Below are 18163 nucleotides of genomic sequence, written 5' to 3' on the forward strand. Positions count from 1 at the left end.
TCAATCAGCCCTAGCGACCAACCGAAATCCAGCGCTCAATTGGGCAACTCATATCCACGGTGCCTTGTCTGAGGTTCAACAAGGTTATAGGGCTTCAATAAGGAAGCATCTGATGCCACTAATCTACTCTGATCGGCACTCGAAGTGCTACATGACAGCATTGACCCTGCTATTGATACCCTGAGTACCTTCTTCGGTTTGCCTCGAATGCACTGAATACAAGCACAACGGATGGCTAGCAGCTAAAATGTTGTATTTCTCATGAGACGTCTGCTACCGCTTTCTCCAGCCTACTTGTCACCATTTCTCTTTTTAAGTTATGGTTCATACACTGCTGAGATCTTTTGCCGTAGTAATTTTGTGAGTGTGTTTTTTAACCGTGCCAAGTAATTGTGTTAGTGTGTTTTTCAAGCATTTCCAAACAGAAAATGCTTAATCCGGAATATCTAAATTTAAAAAATGATGAAATCTAGGCTTTCAAGAAGAGGTGTACCTACACCGCTTGTGAGACTGCGACTCAGACGTAGATAAGATTGTTTCGAAATAGGAGAGCTCCTTCATGATGTGCAGATGTGTGCAGATTGTCGCACTGAGCATTACTAAGCTTTAAAACGTTGAAATGCACTGTTTGCTCTCTATTCAACGCTCCTTAAGCAAACTCACACCGTCGTCAATAGCTCCACCATCATGAAAATATACATATTGTAACGTGAAGATGTGCACACCAAAAGGGAAAAATATATTTACAGGGAAACAGCTTACAGCCACGCAGCCGAACAACCGGGCACGCGAAGCCCAGCCGCAGAAACGCACTTCGTCCTCTTCGCGTTCCAAGCGCGAGCGCACCAAGCACGAGCGTTCCAAGCACAAGCACAACCGTAGCATAACTCCCGGCGGCAAAAGCGCCGTCCCGGTGCTAAGTGGATGATGTAGCAGGCGTGTGGTACGGTTTGAGACGGACTACATGAACGACGTCAGTCAAAGGGCGAGTGGACGACGTCGGAGCATGAAGAGGTGTAATCTCGTAGGTCACGTCGGTCACCTGACGGAGAACTCGATAAGGGCCACTGTACTGACGTAGAAGTTTCTCAGAGAGACCTACACGGCGAGAAGGAGACCAAAGGAGGACGAGTGAGCCCGGCGGATAGTGTACTGGGCGATGCCGGCGGTCGTAAACTGACTTCTGGTAGGTCTGAGATGCGGTGAGCCGGTCTCGGGCGATTTCACGGGCCATAGTTGCTCGGGAGATGGCGTCACGTGCATACTCTGAGGTCGAGGCAGTAGAACTCGGTAATAATGTATCCAATGGCAGCGCAGGATGCCGACCAAACAGAAGGTAGAAAGGAGAATAGCCGGTGGTATCATGCCGCGACGAATTATAAGCAAATGTTACATAAGGCAAGGCAACGTCCCAATCGCGGTGGTCGGGCGAGACATACATGGATAGCATATCGGTCAGAGTCCTGTTGAGGCGCTCGGTAAGCCCGTTCGTCTGGGGATGGTAAGCTGTAGTGAGCTTATGCTGCGTGCCACAGGACCGGAGGATATCGTCAACTACTCGGGACAAAAAGTAGCGGCCGCGGTCCGTCAGCAATTGGTGTGGAGCGCCGTGGTGAAGGATTACGTTCTGCAATAGGAATTCGGCGACATCGGTTGCGCAACTTGTTGGTAACGCACGCGTGATAGCGTACCGGGTCGCATAGTCGGTCGCGACAGCAATCCAACGGTTGCCGGAGCAGGACGTCGGAAAAGGTCCGAGCAGATGGCGGTATGTCTATTGTCGTCGGAATGTGTACTGCTCGTGTTTCAATAGCCGGCCGCCATACTTCTGTGCTCTTCACTGTCCTCGAACACTGCCCTCATGACATCATTCTCGGCCTTGACTTTCTCACCGACCATTCCGCCCTTATAGATTGCGCTACAAGCATCGTTCAACTCGCTCTACCTGTTCCTTCAGAGCCACCGGATCCAATTGTTCACCGACTGTGCACCGCCGACTTTGTCCGCCTGGACCCCGATGCCGCCACTTATGTTCGTTTCTCCTCTGTCCCGCCAGTTCCCGATGGTGACTACATCATTACTCCGGTTCCTGATGTGCCCTTTACATGCAGTGTTGCCCTTGCGCATACAGTTGTCACCATGTCGGCAAATCAAGCGTCCCTTCCGGTTCTCAACTTTGCCTCTTACGTTCAGCCGCTCCCACAAGGTATGTCGCTCACCACGCTGTGCCCTGCTGCCGAATGCGTCGTATCGGCGGTGAGAAGCGTCCCACCCTCGTCGAACTGCCGCGACTCTGACGTCCCACCACCTGATGAATATGCAAAAATGATTGCTGCTGACCTCTTACCAGGGCAAGCTCACGACCTTCGGTATCTTCTGTCGTCTTTTCGCGACATCTTTGACTTCGATGACCGCCCTTTGGCTCGAACATCTGTGGTCACGCATCGTATCAACACCGGTGACGCAGCTCCTATTCACAGACGACCCTACAGAGTGTCCAGTACAGAACGCACCATCATACAGCAAGAGGTGGACAAGATGCTCAGTAAAGACATCATAGAGCCCTCGTCGAGCCCTTGGGCCTCACCAGTTGTGCTGGTTAAAAAGAAGGACGACAGCTGGCGCTTTTGTGTTGATTACCGGCACCTAAACAACATAACAAAAAAAGACGTCTATCCACTCCCAAGAATAGACGATGCTTTGGACTGCCTTCACGGAGCCAAATTTTTCTCTTCAATTGACCTTCGGTCCGGGTATTGGCAAATCTCTGTTGATGACAATGACCGCGAAAAGACGGCATTCGTCACACCGGACGGCTTATATCAGTTTAAAGTTATGCCATTCGGTCTCTGTAATGCGCCAGCTACCTTCGAAAGAATGATGGACTCCTTGCTTCGCGGCTTTAAATGGTCCACATGTCTATGTTACCTCGACGATGTTGTGGTTTTTTCGCCCACGTTTACCCAGCACCTCCACCAATAATGTAACGTGAAGATGTGCACACCAAAAGGGAAAAATATATTTACAGGGAAACAGCTTACAGCCACGCAGCCGAACAACCGGGCACGCGAAGCCCAGCCGCAGAAACGCACTTCGTCCTCTTCGCGTTCCAAGCGCGAGCGCACCAAGCACGAGCGTTCCAAGCACAAGCACAACCGTAGCAATATACTAACGAACTGGACCGATAGCTGAGATTTCGGCAATTAAAAAAGACACTTCATTCATCATAGCAGCGGTAATTATTGTTTTGCGACCAGACATTACTTTACCTTGGACAATAAGGTAGATGTATGCGACTGTTGATAACACCTGGATGTTAATATTCCTGATATCTTGCCCATATTTATTAGTTTTTCTTTCCAACTGATATCGTATGTTGCAGTAACAAGGTCGGTAACTATAGTTATCGCCTGTGTTGTGTCTTTCTCTGTCCGTCCTTGTACTTGAGCTCTTCCCACTGTTTATACCCGATTTAGGAAGCTTGCACATAAATAGCCCCATGAGTCAAGCCAAGGAGCTGCATGTGCAGACTTTAGTGTACGTTTTCTACTAATGCGTTTGCAGCCGCAGGGTTTCTCTCAACCACTGAAAAATACACGTGGATGCGCAGAAAAGCCTCTTAGGTTGTCTGATGTGCATGTCCAGAGATCCTACACGCCGGACGTGCAATGATCGGCACAACCTGGCCCTCAGTGTGCTTCTTAGGTGCACGTTTTCTTGTTCTGTTTTAGAGGGATAGTTACTGGTGCTTAGCCCAGCACCGATATGGACTACCGAGCACGTCACTACGTCACAATCACATCACGACACCAGAGATAAGCTGCTGCTGCTGCACTTCACGGTTCGCGATCCGAACGACGGCTGAGAGATTAAACCCAGTGATCTTTCGCTAAATATACATCAGGCTAGCTGGATCCCTGTGTTAGAGTATGCGTCAGTCAATACAGGGTTCGCGCATATAAGCGAAGGGCGTGAAGAACCACGACGCCTGGGTCTAAAGAGGCAAACATGCTGACCACCGATGCAGGCCCGCTGGTCATGTGCGACACGGGCCTGTACGCTATCAACGAAACAGATATAAATGTTCCCCTCGAGTTCGACAAGGTGCTCTTGAAGCTACTCAACACCGTCACCGTCGTCATAAACATCCACCTGCAACTTCGCATGGTGCTCGAGACACCAGATAGGTAGTGATAAGGACTGTTTATTTGCCATGTCTGTCGGTTTTATGGTGTTTAAAATGTTAAAGTGCTCAGTCTGCGAGGAGAGTAGTAAAGGGCTCCCAGTCGTTTCGACCACCCACCGTTCTTTAATATAGTCAGACATCGCGCCGCACTGTACACGAGACTCCTGTATTATTTCGCCTCCATCAAAATGCTAGCGACGCGTTTAATGTGCGCGATCTCCGCGCCATCGAAATACGACGGTCGCGGCCAGGATTGAACCTGCGTCTTTCGGGTCAGCAGCCGAGAGCCATAACCACTGAGCCATAGCGGTAGCCGCCGCGTGTTTTGCTGAGCGCATAAATGTGAGCCGCTCTCGGGGCCCATGATGGCCTTAATGGCTCGTGCACTACGAAAAACAACTCTCGGGGGATGTAGCGATGATCCCAAGGCATTGGCCGCAACCTATTGTTCTTGCTACTCACGCCTGGGATGAGAAAGCTGAAACAATGAAACAGGCTTGTGGTCTGTGTTGTCAAGAGCTCTACCCTATAAGAAAAGGTTGTGCACTGAGGTCTGCAATGAGTGACAGGAAAGAGAAGGAAAATAAAATATATGGACATCACAAAAGAAAACCAGCAGCTGAAAAAACCAACTAAGCAGTACTTACCGTATCTTTGGTCGCTTTTAGAGCAGCAAACGCAGAAATGATTATTCGGCGGCAGCTCATAGCAGCCGCTGAGAGTTTAGTGATGGTGCGTAAAAACTTCGCGTCACGGTGAGAAGGCAAGCACGGTGGAAGAAAGCGGGGATAATGAGGAGAGAGGGCAGTCTCGGCTGCGTAAAACATCACGGAAATGAGAAAAAAACAATGTGCGCACATTCACAAATCGTATCTGCTACAACAGGTGGCCTTTTATTTTCAAGGTTGAGTGTGTTGGAGGAAACCCTTTTGCTTATACCTTAGTGTAGCTAGTTTGTACTAACAAATACCTGAAGCTACTAAAATACGGCATTGCAAAAAAGTTAACTCAGAATGGCTTCGGATCGAACGAGCAACCTGTAAGCTTTAGCATACGGTACATATTTTGCTGTCAGCGCTACCGAAAGCCTGACAGGGGCACTTTTTCTACCAGTGCATTTCTTTTATAATCAGGCTATAGCGCCAATTGGTCAAAAGGATATTTATATTCGTAGTCGTGTGCAGCCATTTCGCTGCCACTTAAAAAACTTCAGTTGCATGCCGTAGTGGTCTGTATTCGTAATTAGGCCACCCGTTCATTTAATCACATGCATGTGGCACCCGCGAGTAAAGCAATGGCATCGTTGGAAAGTTGTGCAACACCGCAGAGAGATAGAAGAGCAAGAAGTTTGCAGGAGGGAGATGCAGAAAAACGAGTAGCGCAAAGGTATTGTCCTTATCCTTCCTGCTCTTATTTTCTTGTTTATATCGGGTTTCTTGCTTCCCTGTGTCGTAAAGACTTCAGGAGTTAAGGGAGGTCTAGCAGCTAATGGCGCTTCTTTGCAACATATAAGAATCATGTCAGAATGTTTCAATTTAAAGTTGAGTTGGTTGTAACTGCGGGGAGAAAATGAGCAATACCAACAAGAAACGATGAAAGACAAAGGACAGAAGGCAGCTAAGAGAAAGAAAATGGCATGCCGACTGAGAATTTCCGCTGTATGTAGGAGGTCCGGATATCATATGAGAAGAGCACCATTATCCCCGAAGCCAGATGCGCTCAAGGTGCCAGATCCACTCTTTCTTCCAGTGGCCAAGAACTAATCGCGGCATCCCTCCTATCAGGGAGGCTAAATGCATGTAAACACGGGATATATATGAGCGCTTTGATGGCATAGTGAGTTATCTATGTTATCCAGATGGGTTTTGAAGATATAATGAAGGAAAATGACGCAGAAGACTATCACGAACAGCGATCTAACATGAAAATCAGAGCCATCGCCACCGGTGACTGTCTCTGTAGCAAACATCTCACAGAACTGAACGCAGTCTTGTAGTGTAATAGTCTGGCATTAGCGCAGACTCGAAGGCAGGTGCTTCAAATAGCCAATACACTGAAACAAATATTTTTGTTTCGAGATGAAGTTTTATTTATTTGTATAAAATTTTTTTACTCTCATCCTTATTAAATCTTCGTCGCCACACTGTGCTCTCGTGTCCACATGATGGTGGTCTACGAGGCAAGCCTAAGTAGGGATCCTGGCGTGTCTGCCCCATCTTGTACGCCCCCGAGCCAGCTTGTCAATAATTTTTCTAATAAAAATTATTCATCGCCATCACTACAGCAACCTCCATTAGAAACTAAGGCATATCCTTGCTACCTTTGATAACCCTGATCTGTCACTTTCTTTACCAACGCAGCTATTATTTCGCTGTCTTGCTTTCTACGGTATGTTAAACCATTACCACTTAATTTTTGCTCATTGCATAACATGTTCTTTATTAACACCTTTTATTTATTACGGCATTTTTATTTCGTGTAGCGAGCACCTACGTCCTGAATTTTCGTGGTACTGCTAGAATTCTGCCATCAAAACTGTAGGGTCATAAAATAGACCTAAAAAACTTTCCCTAAAAAATATGAACTAGGATAGTAAGTTGAACAAAATGAATTACTGTAATGTCAGTTTTATTTCGGATAACAGTAGTACGAGTAGGGAACTTCAGTACATTTACTGGTCAAGAAGCTTCGCCGTACGGTATAGCAGAACTTCGTACGGTGCTCCAGATGTCGTCAGTGGCATCGAGTGGACGGCACGAAAAGTGACTTCTGTCGAGAGCAAACAATATCTTGACAGATTTACGCGCAGTTTTGTCGATCTGTCGGTGAATTGTGCCTGATATTCTGTGCGTGAGTAGCGCGAAGGATGTCTAATACCTCCAATGTACAGCTTGTATTAAAAATAAGTAGCGCGAAGGATTTCCTTCAAAGCCGTGTGGTGAGCCCTTCTGGTACTCTCAGCCCTACTAACAATTCAGGAATCGTGGCGACTGGAGCTCCCCTCACCGTATATAAATTGAGGTCTTAGACGATGCAAAATGAGCCATACTGATTGGCGGAAAGGAGAAGCCGGTGAACAGTACATTTCTGACAGAGGCTGCACTTGGCTCCTGTTTCGTCGGCAGAGGAATGCAGGAAAACGTGAAAAGCGGAAGTAGGCCACACCATGACAGTAAAATGCGGGTTGTGCCTTCGATTACCCTGCATGTGCTTTCCTTTGGGTGTTACTGACATCTTTCGTATTGATGAATTGGCTTCCCAAGTGCCAGTGCCATGGCGCAACGAAAAATACCTAAGCTCAAGTTGGACGCTGTACCGTAGTTATTTGACGGCCGTCTGTCACATTTTTAATCCGAAAAGTTTATATGGCTCTCTTTAATGGTCATGTCCGAAAAAAAGTTTCCTAAAAAAAATGGCACCATGTGACTTGATATTGCGGGATGCCAAGTCACGTGACAACGATGTAATGGGGCGTCATATGAACTCACGGGACAACGATGTATGTGTAGCGACCCGCGCGACCCGCCGTGCAAAATGCCGAAGAGGACAAAGTGTAGCTAATTTGCATGAAAAGGGCCCTGTTGCGGTTCCAGAAACTGTCCTCAAGCGAAACCAGGTTACTGATGTGGGCCATTCTTGCTCCGCACCGGTGTTAGAATCATCAGAGAAGCCTGCTTCCATTAGCTCGGCCGCCGCCAAACGCAGGTTCGACGGGAGACCAGATAGCACAACCTCTCACACACAGCATATATCGGTTCCAACCACACTGCAGCTTCATCAGCCGCTGTCTAGCAAGATACCTAGGCTGACAAGGCCTATTGCTGCCACAGTACTGAGGCAGCCTCCGATTGCCGCTACCTCGCCGTAGTCTTTCATCTTGAACGGCTCGGCGCCAATGGCAGGGGCCCCCCTTGTGCGGCCGCCCGTAACATTCAAGCCAGTCAGTCCACGGCTGGCTGTGCGCGTGTCGCAGCAGCCACATGCAGTCCACAACAGCCATTCCCCCGCCTCGAACCTCACTGCGCCTCCGGTAGCCGCCCACCTGGGTTCCGGGCAGCTCAGAATGGCACCAGTGGCTGCACCTGCCGCGCCACCCGTCATGCGCTAATCGTCAGCTGCAGACGCACATCCCACATCCCTCACCAGCCACTACGCGTCCCTCGACGCCCACCGAAAGCTCGACCCCAACGCCACCGCCAGGGTCGCCCACCTGCACGATTCTTCCCACACCGGCTTCACGTACCGACTAATAGTCAAGGGGGTAAAACCCTGTAGCGACCGGTGAGACCGACAATGCAAATTGCCAAAGAGGACTAAGTGTCGCTAGCACGCGAGAGAGCGCCCTGGCACCTTGCTTTCCCGCGTGCTTTTCATTTTAATTACCTGAATACAGGTGAATAGTGGCCGATTCTTGGCCGATCCCCCAGTGTGGGTATGTGCCATCTTTTGATAGGCTAGCAACAACAACGACTTTGCTCTCTGCCGAACGCAGCTGCCGCTGCTCCACCGATCTTTCTTCTTTGGAAGCAGACAATAAATGTGGCCGCTGTCGCCTCCTGGGCGACCTCCACACATGTAACGTCAAGCTAGATGACGTGACAACGATGTAATTGACGTCGTACCAAGTCACCTGACACTACTCAAATGTGACGTCATACCACGTCACGCGACAACGGCACACTGTAACGCCGTACCAATTCACGTGACAGATGGTCGCAAAGAGTTCCAGTCACGTGACAAGCAAGCTACATGCCGGTTTTAAGAACATACCCCAATCCCCACCTTCTAATCTATGAAGGTGTAGATGAAATCCCAGAGATGGCAGCACGCTATCGCGCAGACCACACAAACCCCTCCTGTACCCTCTGCCAACACCCCAAAGCCACTCTCGACCATATCCTTTTCCTCTGCCCGGCGGACGCTCCCCCGCGGGGCCTAGAACACCTTACCACTTGGGAGGCTCGCGAGACCCTACTGCGCTCCAAGGACCCGGCCAATGCTACGGATGGAGAACGCCAACATGCCAAGAACGTTCAAGCGAATGGGAGTCGTAAATCGACAGATGCTTTAAGGAGGCGTCGGCGTGGCTGCGGCGCCAGGAATGCGGGTGGCGGCGTCAACGAGGGACCCCCCCCCCCCCTGCTGTTTACGGGGTGAAGTGGCCATCCGCTGCCTGGGAACGTTTTTCGGGAGCGTGGTTCTCGTTTCTTCCCGGCGCCGGACCCACCCGGGACATAACGACGCCGTTTTCGCCAAAGGGACGGCGGGGGCGGCAGGCGGCGCGGGGCTGCAAGTGAGCCACGGCAGACGCGGTTGTGTTTGACTAAGCTGACGACGCCCTAATGCTCGCGCTTCGGGAACGACCTCGTCTTACCCTAAGTGGAACCCCTTACGTGGAACCATCTGGGCAAGTAGCGCGGCGGCCTTTCGTTCCCACGGAGCGCCGTGAAGTGCAGATGACTGACCTTCGACGCCGCTTGGGCCCCCATTCGGGCTTTTCATCACTGCTGCAGGGACAGCACGGGCCATAACTTGCCAGAAGTGGCAAGAGTGTGTTGTTGGGGACGTCCTGGAAGGCGGATCCTAAAGTCTGGACACGTGATCGACGTCAAAGTGATTGGACCCATTTTAAATGAACTAAATTCCCCAACTAGGGACCTGGGGACAGGGGATCCTATTTAAAGAGAAGTTCGGCATGTGGTCGACCAGCTCCAGATTCACTCTTTTGAGCCTCTGTAAAAATGAAAATGAACCCTTTTCAGTCTCTTCTCCACCTCGAAGACCATCTCGTCTCCTCGTCACCCCGTAGCAGCAGACTCCAGTTCCGGAACCCGTGGACCTCTGCCTCGCGATAGACGGCCCAGGCGAACCAGGGGCACACATCGAACAGCTGGTGGCAGCGGTGGGATCGAAGCGCGATCCCCAACACTGGTGGCCTGCTATGGGGTTGGAGCCCCGCATCTAACAACTGGCGGCCGCGGTGGGATAGATGCCCCATCCTTAACACCAAGCAAGCCATCGCCGCAGGCCCGGCTGCCAGCGTCATGAGCCTCCGGGACATGAACGTTTGTGTTTAGCTGCTGCTGTTGTTGACATGAAGAAAGAAAAGGAAAGTGCAAGATCCTGGTGCCGTGCGGGGGCCCAAGGACCTGCGTGTCCTAAACTCCCCTGTCTGTCTGTCGTGACTGACTGACTGACTGATGTACCTGAGGGGAAGAAGGAAAATAAAAGTGCATGGGCCTGCCTACTGGCTCAAGCCGAGCCACGCTCGCTCCCGCGTGTTGAAAGTAGGAGGGGTGAAGGATAGGAGAGCAAAGAGTGAAAGAAAAGACGCTCCGCGCTAATATGCCCCGGGACCCGATATGCCCGGGGGCCGATCACGGAGGTAGTGCAATACCGGGCCGACCCATGCCAGAGTGCTTCAAGCCAAGCACTCCTCCATACTCCAAAAATAAGTTGAATATCTTAGGTCCAAGGACCCGCTGCAGATATTAGCACTACCACCATCACTGGCTGACCTCAGTGTGGTGGCAGTTTTCAGCGCTACTACTATCACTGGCTAACCTCAGTGTGGGGCAGTATGCCCGATTACACGCACACCATAATTTTGAGCAACAGTTCGTCGTACAGCGTTCTGTATTGTCTCATAGCATTTCACTTCGCACACAGCTTACATATTTTAGTCAAGTTGCAGGCTAGCTTCCGACAGGGATTGTATTGACGATATGTGCACTTCCAGTTGCATACTTCAAGACGCAGTTGAGATGTCCACCGAGAATTCGAGATGTGAGAGCTACCGCGCTCTTTCATTTCCTCAAAAAAAACATCTTTTCGCATTCCTCCACGTAAGCACGCTTAAACACCCTCAGAACATTTCAAGGCAAAAATTGAGACCTCGACCAATAACAGCATGCAAATCTGTCAAAAAATATGAGAGAACCGGTCCCAAAACACGAAAAAATATTTTTCCGTGTGCCGTTCCAACAACAGATTTTCTGTGGTATTAGAAACGTTTTTGTTGTCACGACAGAACTGGCTCAGTCGTTACGACAGCGAACTGCACAATACTGATGGAAATCCGGTTGTTCCTACAAGAAATTTTGTTGTCAGCTTCTAAAATACTAAAGGAAAATCTTTTTTAATAGGACAAAATTTCCTATTGTGTTTTTTATATGCTTAAAGGTCGCCGACAAGCTTCTTCTGATCCCGAGGCAGTGCCTATTGTGCAGACCTTAAGCAGGAGCTTCTCTCAAAAAGCTGCCGTTAGCAAACAGAAATGCGAATTGTAGGCTGCGCAAAACACTCCTCATGAGGCCAAGCATGAAGGAGAAGCAGTAAAAGGGCATGAATTTTGTGAAAAAGTGCAGGCCTGGCCTCCATAAATATACCAACAATTTCCGACGCGAAGGATCAGCACGCATTTCTTCGTACAATGCAACAAAGGCCCCGCCGCGGTGGCTCAGTGGTTAGGGCGCTCGACTACTGATCCGGAGTTCTCGGGTTCGAACCCGACCGCGGCGGCTGCGTTTTTATGGAGGAAAAACGCTAAGGCGCCCGTGTGCTGTGCGATGTCAGTGCACGTTAAAGATCCCCAGGTGGTCGAAATTATTTCCGGAGCCCTCCACTACGGCACCTCTCTCTTCCTTTCTTCTTTCACTCCCTCCTCTACCCTTCTCTTACGGCGCGGTTCAGGTGTCCAACGATATATGAGACAGATACTGCGCCATTTCCTTTCCCCCCCAAAAAAACCAATTATTATGCAACAAAGAATTAATGCAATGAAATTGACAACAAAACGGTAGCTATATTAAAATTTCGAACTGTTGATTAAACACGGTTGAAATGATTATTTTGTGTCTTTAAAACACATTCTATGGGAAACAAAAATTCAGAGGTAGGAAACGCTATCGCCAGGTGCACTACCATAATTTCCATAGGGACTCACCCTCAAAGAAAGTCGATGCGGTGCAGTACGGCTTTTGTCACATCGTGATCTACGATGGTTTTGTTTTAAAATTTGGTAGTGCTGAAATTAACACACCTCGGTACTGAAATTGAGAGGGGAGGGTGCCAAATAAAGTGGCCACTTTTCTCGCAAATTTTGTTTTTTTCTTCAGTTTCTTTTCCTATATCTAGTGCCTTGACCTGTCTCTTGATGAAAAGTTTAAACAAATATGCCGTATGAATTTAAAAACTTCGTTTTTTCTTTGCGTGATTGTCCAAACATATGAGCGAATCACACTTCTGTTGCTTCCGGCGCCACCGGAATTTTGCGGGATTCCGACGATGGTGCACCACCATCGTGGTATCACCATCAAGAGGGGAGGTCAGATGCTCACAGCTTCCATTTATTGCGATCATTCGTGTCTCTGACCAAAAGCATGACCAGATATGAATCGATAAACTGGGTAAACTAGGAAAAAACTTTAACGTAGATTTTCCAGCGTTTACTTTCTCTGCGATTTCTATCAAGTGCAAAAAAAATCAGTTTTTCTTTGCAGACGTGTAAATTTCTTGAAAATTAAGTTTTAGGAAGCGTTTTCATGTTAATAAGCATGCTGCAGTGTCACTTTCATTTTCATGAGTACCAAGCTGCTAAAAAAAATACTAATACCTATATTGCACAAAACAGGTCCTTGCGAGCATGATTACATGAAAAATTTCTGCACTTTCTTCATCATTGTTAAAGCCCCGAGAATGTCATTACAGGTGTCTTAACTGCAATTACACAACAAAATAGGAGCGAGCCCAAAATAGTGGCGAGCCAAAAATAAAACGAAATTATGAAATCAGCATGAAAAGTTACACGTGAGTGCCAAATTTGCTTAGATTTTACGTAAAAATAATGAAAATAAATTTAATTGCTGCGTCCTATCCTTAACACTGAGTTACCAGTATATGACAGGCATACGACTTCTGAATGCAGCACGCATTATTATGCGGACAGGCGCATGACGCGCAATTTTTTTCGGTGCTTCCACATAGTAGTGCGCAAAAAGTATCAACTGAAACTCAATATATCTATATGGAATTAAAACAAATTCCTAAATATATTTAAGGTGTCATCCATGCCCTGGGTTTCCAATAGGAGCGAGTCAACTAGTTCACTTCCAGAAACAATGCGACTTAAACGACGTGTTCTCTCGGCGTCGGCAAGCTTAATTGAAAGAAGAGGCACTTAAGCGGAGCAGTTGTTGTTTTACGCTTTGCATTAACTGGCATTACATACCCCCATTATGCACATCTTCCTAGTTGTCTCACTCTCTGAGCCTAAACAGAGAGAATTAAGACAATACAGGAAACAACGCTATCATGTAAAGTATTTTTTCCCATGAAGACGATCATATCGCAGAGACCACATACACTATACCGAGCATTGTCGAGCTTCGAAAGGCAATATGCTGGACTCCACACTCATTGCCAAATAACCGTGTCTTTCATAGCTTACATGCCGATCACGCCATTCGGTGTTTGATGAAAGACTGGCCAACACAATTTATTTACAGGTTATGCAGCGCTGTGAGAATATGCACCGCTGTGAGGAGGGCTGATTGTGCGAGTTGGTGTTTCATGGTGACAAGGATAGGATAGGATACACTTTATTGCTCTAACCAGGTCTTTCGGTCAGAAAGAGGCCTTCATCTTCAAGCAGTTGTCTTCCTCGGTCTTGCAGAGGTCGGCGCCCCTATTCCAGGGCACCGCTGAGTTTGGCCGCTCGCTGGGCATGGAGGATTGGGTTGCCGCTGAAGAGCGCACTCTCCCACTGCTCCGCACTCGGATTTTCTGAGCCATGGAATGCTTTATTTCTGTCACATTCCGAAGTAATGTAGCATAGGGCGGGTGTTGCACCGCACCATGGGCAGATGTCCCTGTATTGGTTCGGGAACATTTTTCTAAGGATGTGTAAATTGGGGAAGGTTCCGGTTTGCAGCTTCCGCCAGTAAACTGCTTCTTGTTGATTTAATTTGTTGTGGGGAGGGGGATACTTTAGCCTCGTCCCTCTGTAATAATTTAAGATGTCGGAGTACGTTGGGATTACCCCCAAGAAGTCCTCCTGGTCTTCGTTCAAGAGTGCTCCGTTAGTGTACTCGCGAGCGACTCTATCAACCCTTTGGTTGCCTTCTATCTCGATGAGACCCGGTATGTAGAAAATGGTGTGTCTAATGTGACTTTGGGTAGGCCTGCGCGGAGAAGGATTTGGAGCGCTTTATGACCTATTCTGCCGTTAATGTAGTTACGGCATGCCTCTTTCGAATCTGTGAGAATTATTGAGGATTTATTTGCGCGATAACCCTCCGCGGCCGCTAGAGCACCAGCCATTTCCGCTCTCTCGGTTACCGTGCAGTCCCTTGCCGACGCGCAAGTGATCTCCTTATAGTATGAGCCGATTACTGTCGCGACGACTTTTTGCTCCGTTGTTCCCCATCTTCGGGGGTACATCGCAGCGTCCGTGTAGACCGTGTTCGCCTTGACTGCCAAGTATTTTCTACATATTTCGCTTGGGCGTTTCGCCTAGCTGCGTGTAAATATGGATCCATATTTTTGGGGAGCGAGCATATTTTGATGGTGCTGCGGAAATTATAGGCAAACTCGCTGTTCTCTGCTCTGCTCTTAGCGTTGCTTGATGCCCCAGTCTTATGAGGAGCGCTCTGCCAGTGGTCGTCTGTTGGAGCCTTTTTGTTGTGACTCTAAATGGTGACAATAAAATTGTGGCATTTTCTAGCTTTTATCTGCACATTGATGTATGACTGTGCGCATGTGTGCCCCTTTTTGTAGGTATAAATTGACATCTTTCTTAAAATAAATCAGTTGTACGTTCAGCGCCGTGTTTGTCTCCTCCGCTTTCTGGACCAGTTGCCTACCGCTGTTTGAATTTTCTTGTCACCATTTCTGTGGTAACCGTCAAATAAGCGAGAAATTTATAACTTGGAACCTCACAGGGCAAATAATTTTTCATGCGAAACTTCAACACCATTTTTCTTTTGTTTTCTTTCTTTTTCCAGACGTTGTGACGGGGAATTGTTCTGATGGTGGAGCACTGGGCGAAGGAGAGTTGCTTTTCGACAAAGCCATGAATAAATTCCTCACTTCAAAATCACTACGGAAAGCAGCCATTCCCGATTTCAACCATACGGCCCGAGTGGCCGGCTTCAACTTGGTCATGCATTTTTCGAACGGAACCATCACCGGCTTGAGCAGCGTGAGAAGGCTCGGAAGCAACTACGTCGAAGCAAAGGAGAATAGCACCGTGCGGATTCGCGTCGGAGTGAAACTGGATGGACTCAATGTTTCTATCATTACAACGATAAAGGTATTATTTTTTCACATACCGGTCCACATCGAGGCTTTCGTCCCTGCGATCAGATTCGTCGCCGAAATTAACGAGTAAGTTTAATACAATTCTCCTTCCCTCACAAATACCGACGATTTAAACCTATTAAGGGCGTGTCTCATAATGAAGCACCACAAAAAAAAAACACGACATTGACGTAGGTGGTGAAAGGTGAGGCGGTTACGTTGATCTCATGTTTCTTGAAAATCTACCTACCGTATATTGGCGTAGAGCTCATTTGTTGCTGACTAACGAAAGATCGAGTCTTATACTCCTACACATACGTGAAAGCGGCTCATCTAGTGAGATGTGAAAGCTATTAAGCAAACGTTAAAAATAAGCGTTTTGAGATAAATGGGATGTGTACAAGGTCACATAGATGGAAATATGAGCAATGCTGACGAGTCTGCAGTAATCGCCGGCCAAGAGCGTTTATTGTGAAAGTGTCAAGATGAGCAATAAAATCATGAGCAAATGATTATCAAACATACATTTCTAACTATAAATTCCTAAAAGACAGAAACAATAAAAGCAATAAGGACGATAGTAAATAAGGTGAAACAAAATCAGTAAAACGCACAGTTTCGAGGGATAAAAAATAGGGACTAACTCTTTTCAATATCCCGTTCTTTCGCTACATCAGTACACGCCACGCTGATGCACGTCATCCAATGCTCGATTCTCAAACATGGGAAGACAAATTTTTCTCTCTCCACCCAAATTTATCCCGATTGCGCCATGTGATCTGCATAGTGCCGAACACAGGAGAACAGCCGTATGCCTTGCGTTGTGCAGGCTAGTGGATATCGTAGTTTTTGCTGAGGCAAGCAGCTGGTTCTCTCATGCGCGCTTGAAACACATGAGAAATGCATGCAGTGTACCTCAAAGCCTTGTGGCTTGCTTCACAATAAACTAAGTTGAAAGTTAGTGCTCGTCTCGCCCAGTCTTATACCCTTGTCTTCTTGCAATACTTTATTCTCAGACACGTCACAGCAACTTTTCCAGGAGACAACGTTTTTCTGTTGAAAGAAGTGAGGCTTGTCGCTAAGTGATAACGTGTAACACATTTAGAGCGCCACCTCCCTTCCGATCGCCATATGTTGCACTCTTATATCCCTAACCAATGTTTCGCTTGCAACCCCCGTCTGTTTGCAGTGCGTACAAAATGGTTGCTCTCACGGAAACATCGCTTGCTTCCTCGATTCAGCAAATAGCAATAGCACTAAGTGCAGTCTTCTGCGCATGACCTCGGGCAAGGGTTCCCGATGCACGGTCATAAGTTCATGCAAACTCCGAGAGACATTGTAGAATCCAGCACGATTTGACGGTTTCCGCGTGCCTTTGTGATAAAACGGACCAATAATTTTTTTTTCTGCAGTGGCGTCTGCCATCTACATAAACATGGCAGTGTAAGGTGAAGGAATGTTTCGGCTATATTAGCTAATGCATTTCTCTCAGCCTTCTTGCGAAAACGAACCGGTTTAGAGCAGCTCAATCCAAATACACTCTAAAAAAATACGCCTATATAGGACTAAAAAGGGAGTATAAGCTGTCCTCTACCTCACTCCTTTTCAGTAAAAGGGGTAAGCTAGATGACAACTTACTCCCCTTTTTACTCCTTTCTGTTAGGCTGCAGGTTAAACCTTAAGTGATCACCTTCAAGTCGCGTCAGAGAGTATACTTCGCAGTAACAGGCGCAGGGTGTTGGTGCGATTTTCTCTTTCCCCAACATGATAAGCGGGCTTGCTGTCATACTCTTCCTAGAGTTAGGGAGCTCTTGAGGCAGAAAATCCGGCGTCGTCGTCACTGGCATCGACCCAGTCTAAGGCTGCCGCGGCTCTGTCGCGTCGTTAGTGGTGAAAAATCCCAACAGCGCCAGCAGCGGAGGTCTTGCCCAGCTGCTTTGTCAACGCGCGGAACCAGCACCTCCTCAGCGTGCGCAGCTGCCGATAGCGGTTGACGTTAAGCGGCGGTGGCCCGATGAAGCTCTCGCGTTCTACTCTAAAAGGCGAATCTTGAGCGTCCTCCAAGTTTTAAAGCGAAAGCTTTACTGGCCGCGAACTTGCGATTTCGCCGTGGCGGAGCTCCGAGGAAGCACATGACGTCACAATGCGCGCATTGCCGCGGAGCCGAACCGGTCTGGCTGGACTGGCGGCGGCGGGCGCACTCGGCTCGAAATAGAGATATGCTGCAAGTCTCCACCAGTGCGGTCAGAGTGCGCTGAAGCCGCCGAATGCGTCGGCGATCAAGAGCAGTTGGAGTATAGAGGGTCTCGCTTTGGCCGACGTGACGCCGTGCAGCGCGTGCGCGCGTTACGCCGGATTATAAACGCACCTTAACAGAGCCTGCGCTTAACCGCTAACCAACGTATTCGGTTGCAGCATCTATGGGAGCCACTGAAGCCCGCCGCGCACTCACTCAATATAAAAAAAACCTGTGCCGAGGCTCGGTATCGAAAGAGGGCCTTTGGCGTTTGAGCCGGAGACGCTCACACCGCCACGGCGGCTCGAGCTTTAACCACGAATAAAGGCGCATCTAGAGAATGCGCTCTTCCGATGCAGAAGTCGCCGCGCTTTCGTTACGTGTATCCTTGCCTAACAGAGATAGGCCATCAGCAATTTTTTTCGCTTTGGCTCTAACCGCAG

The 18163-nt window shown here is 48.3% G+C and overlaps 1 protein-coding gene across 4 annotated transcripts in view; it reads left to right on the plus strand.

Annotated features, from left to right (window-relative positions):
* The window catches only part of LOC144123161 (uncharacterized), a 72155-nt gene that overhangs the window by 43268 nt on the left and 10724 nt on the right, over positions 1-18163 (plus strand). For all 4 annotated transcript variants that reach the window (XM_077656045.1, XM_077656043.1, XM_077656042.1 and 1 more), the window contains exon 2: positions 15190-15571. In XM_077656045.1, coding sequence (XP_077512171.1) covers positions 15190-15571 — 382 coding nt within the window. The remainder of the gene's footprint in view (positions 1-15189; positions 15572-18163) is intronic.

Source organism: Amblyomma americanum, chromosome 3 (assembly GCF_052857255.1).
Source record: "Amblyomma americanum isolate KBUSLIRL-KWMA chromosome 3, ASM5285725v1, whole genome shotgun sequence".
Lineage (NCBI taxonomy): Eukaryota > Metazoa > Arthropoda > Arachnida > Ixodida > Ixodidae > Amblyomma > Amblyomma americanum.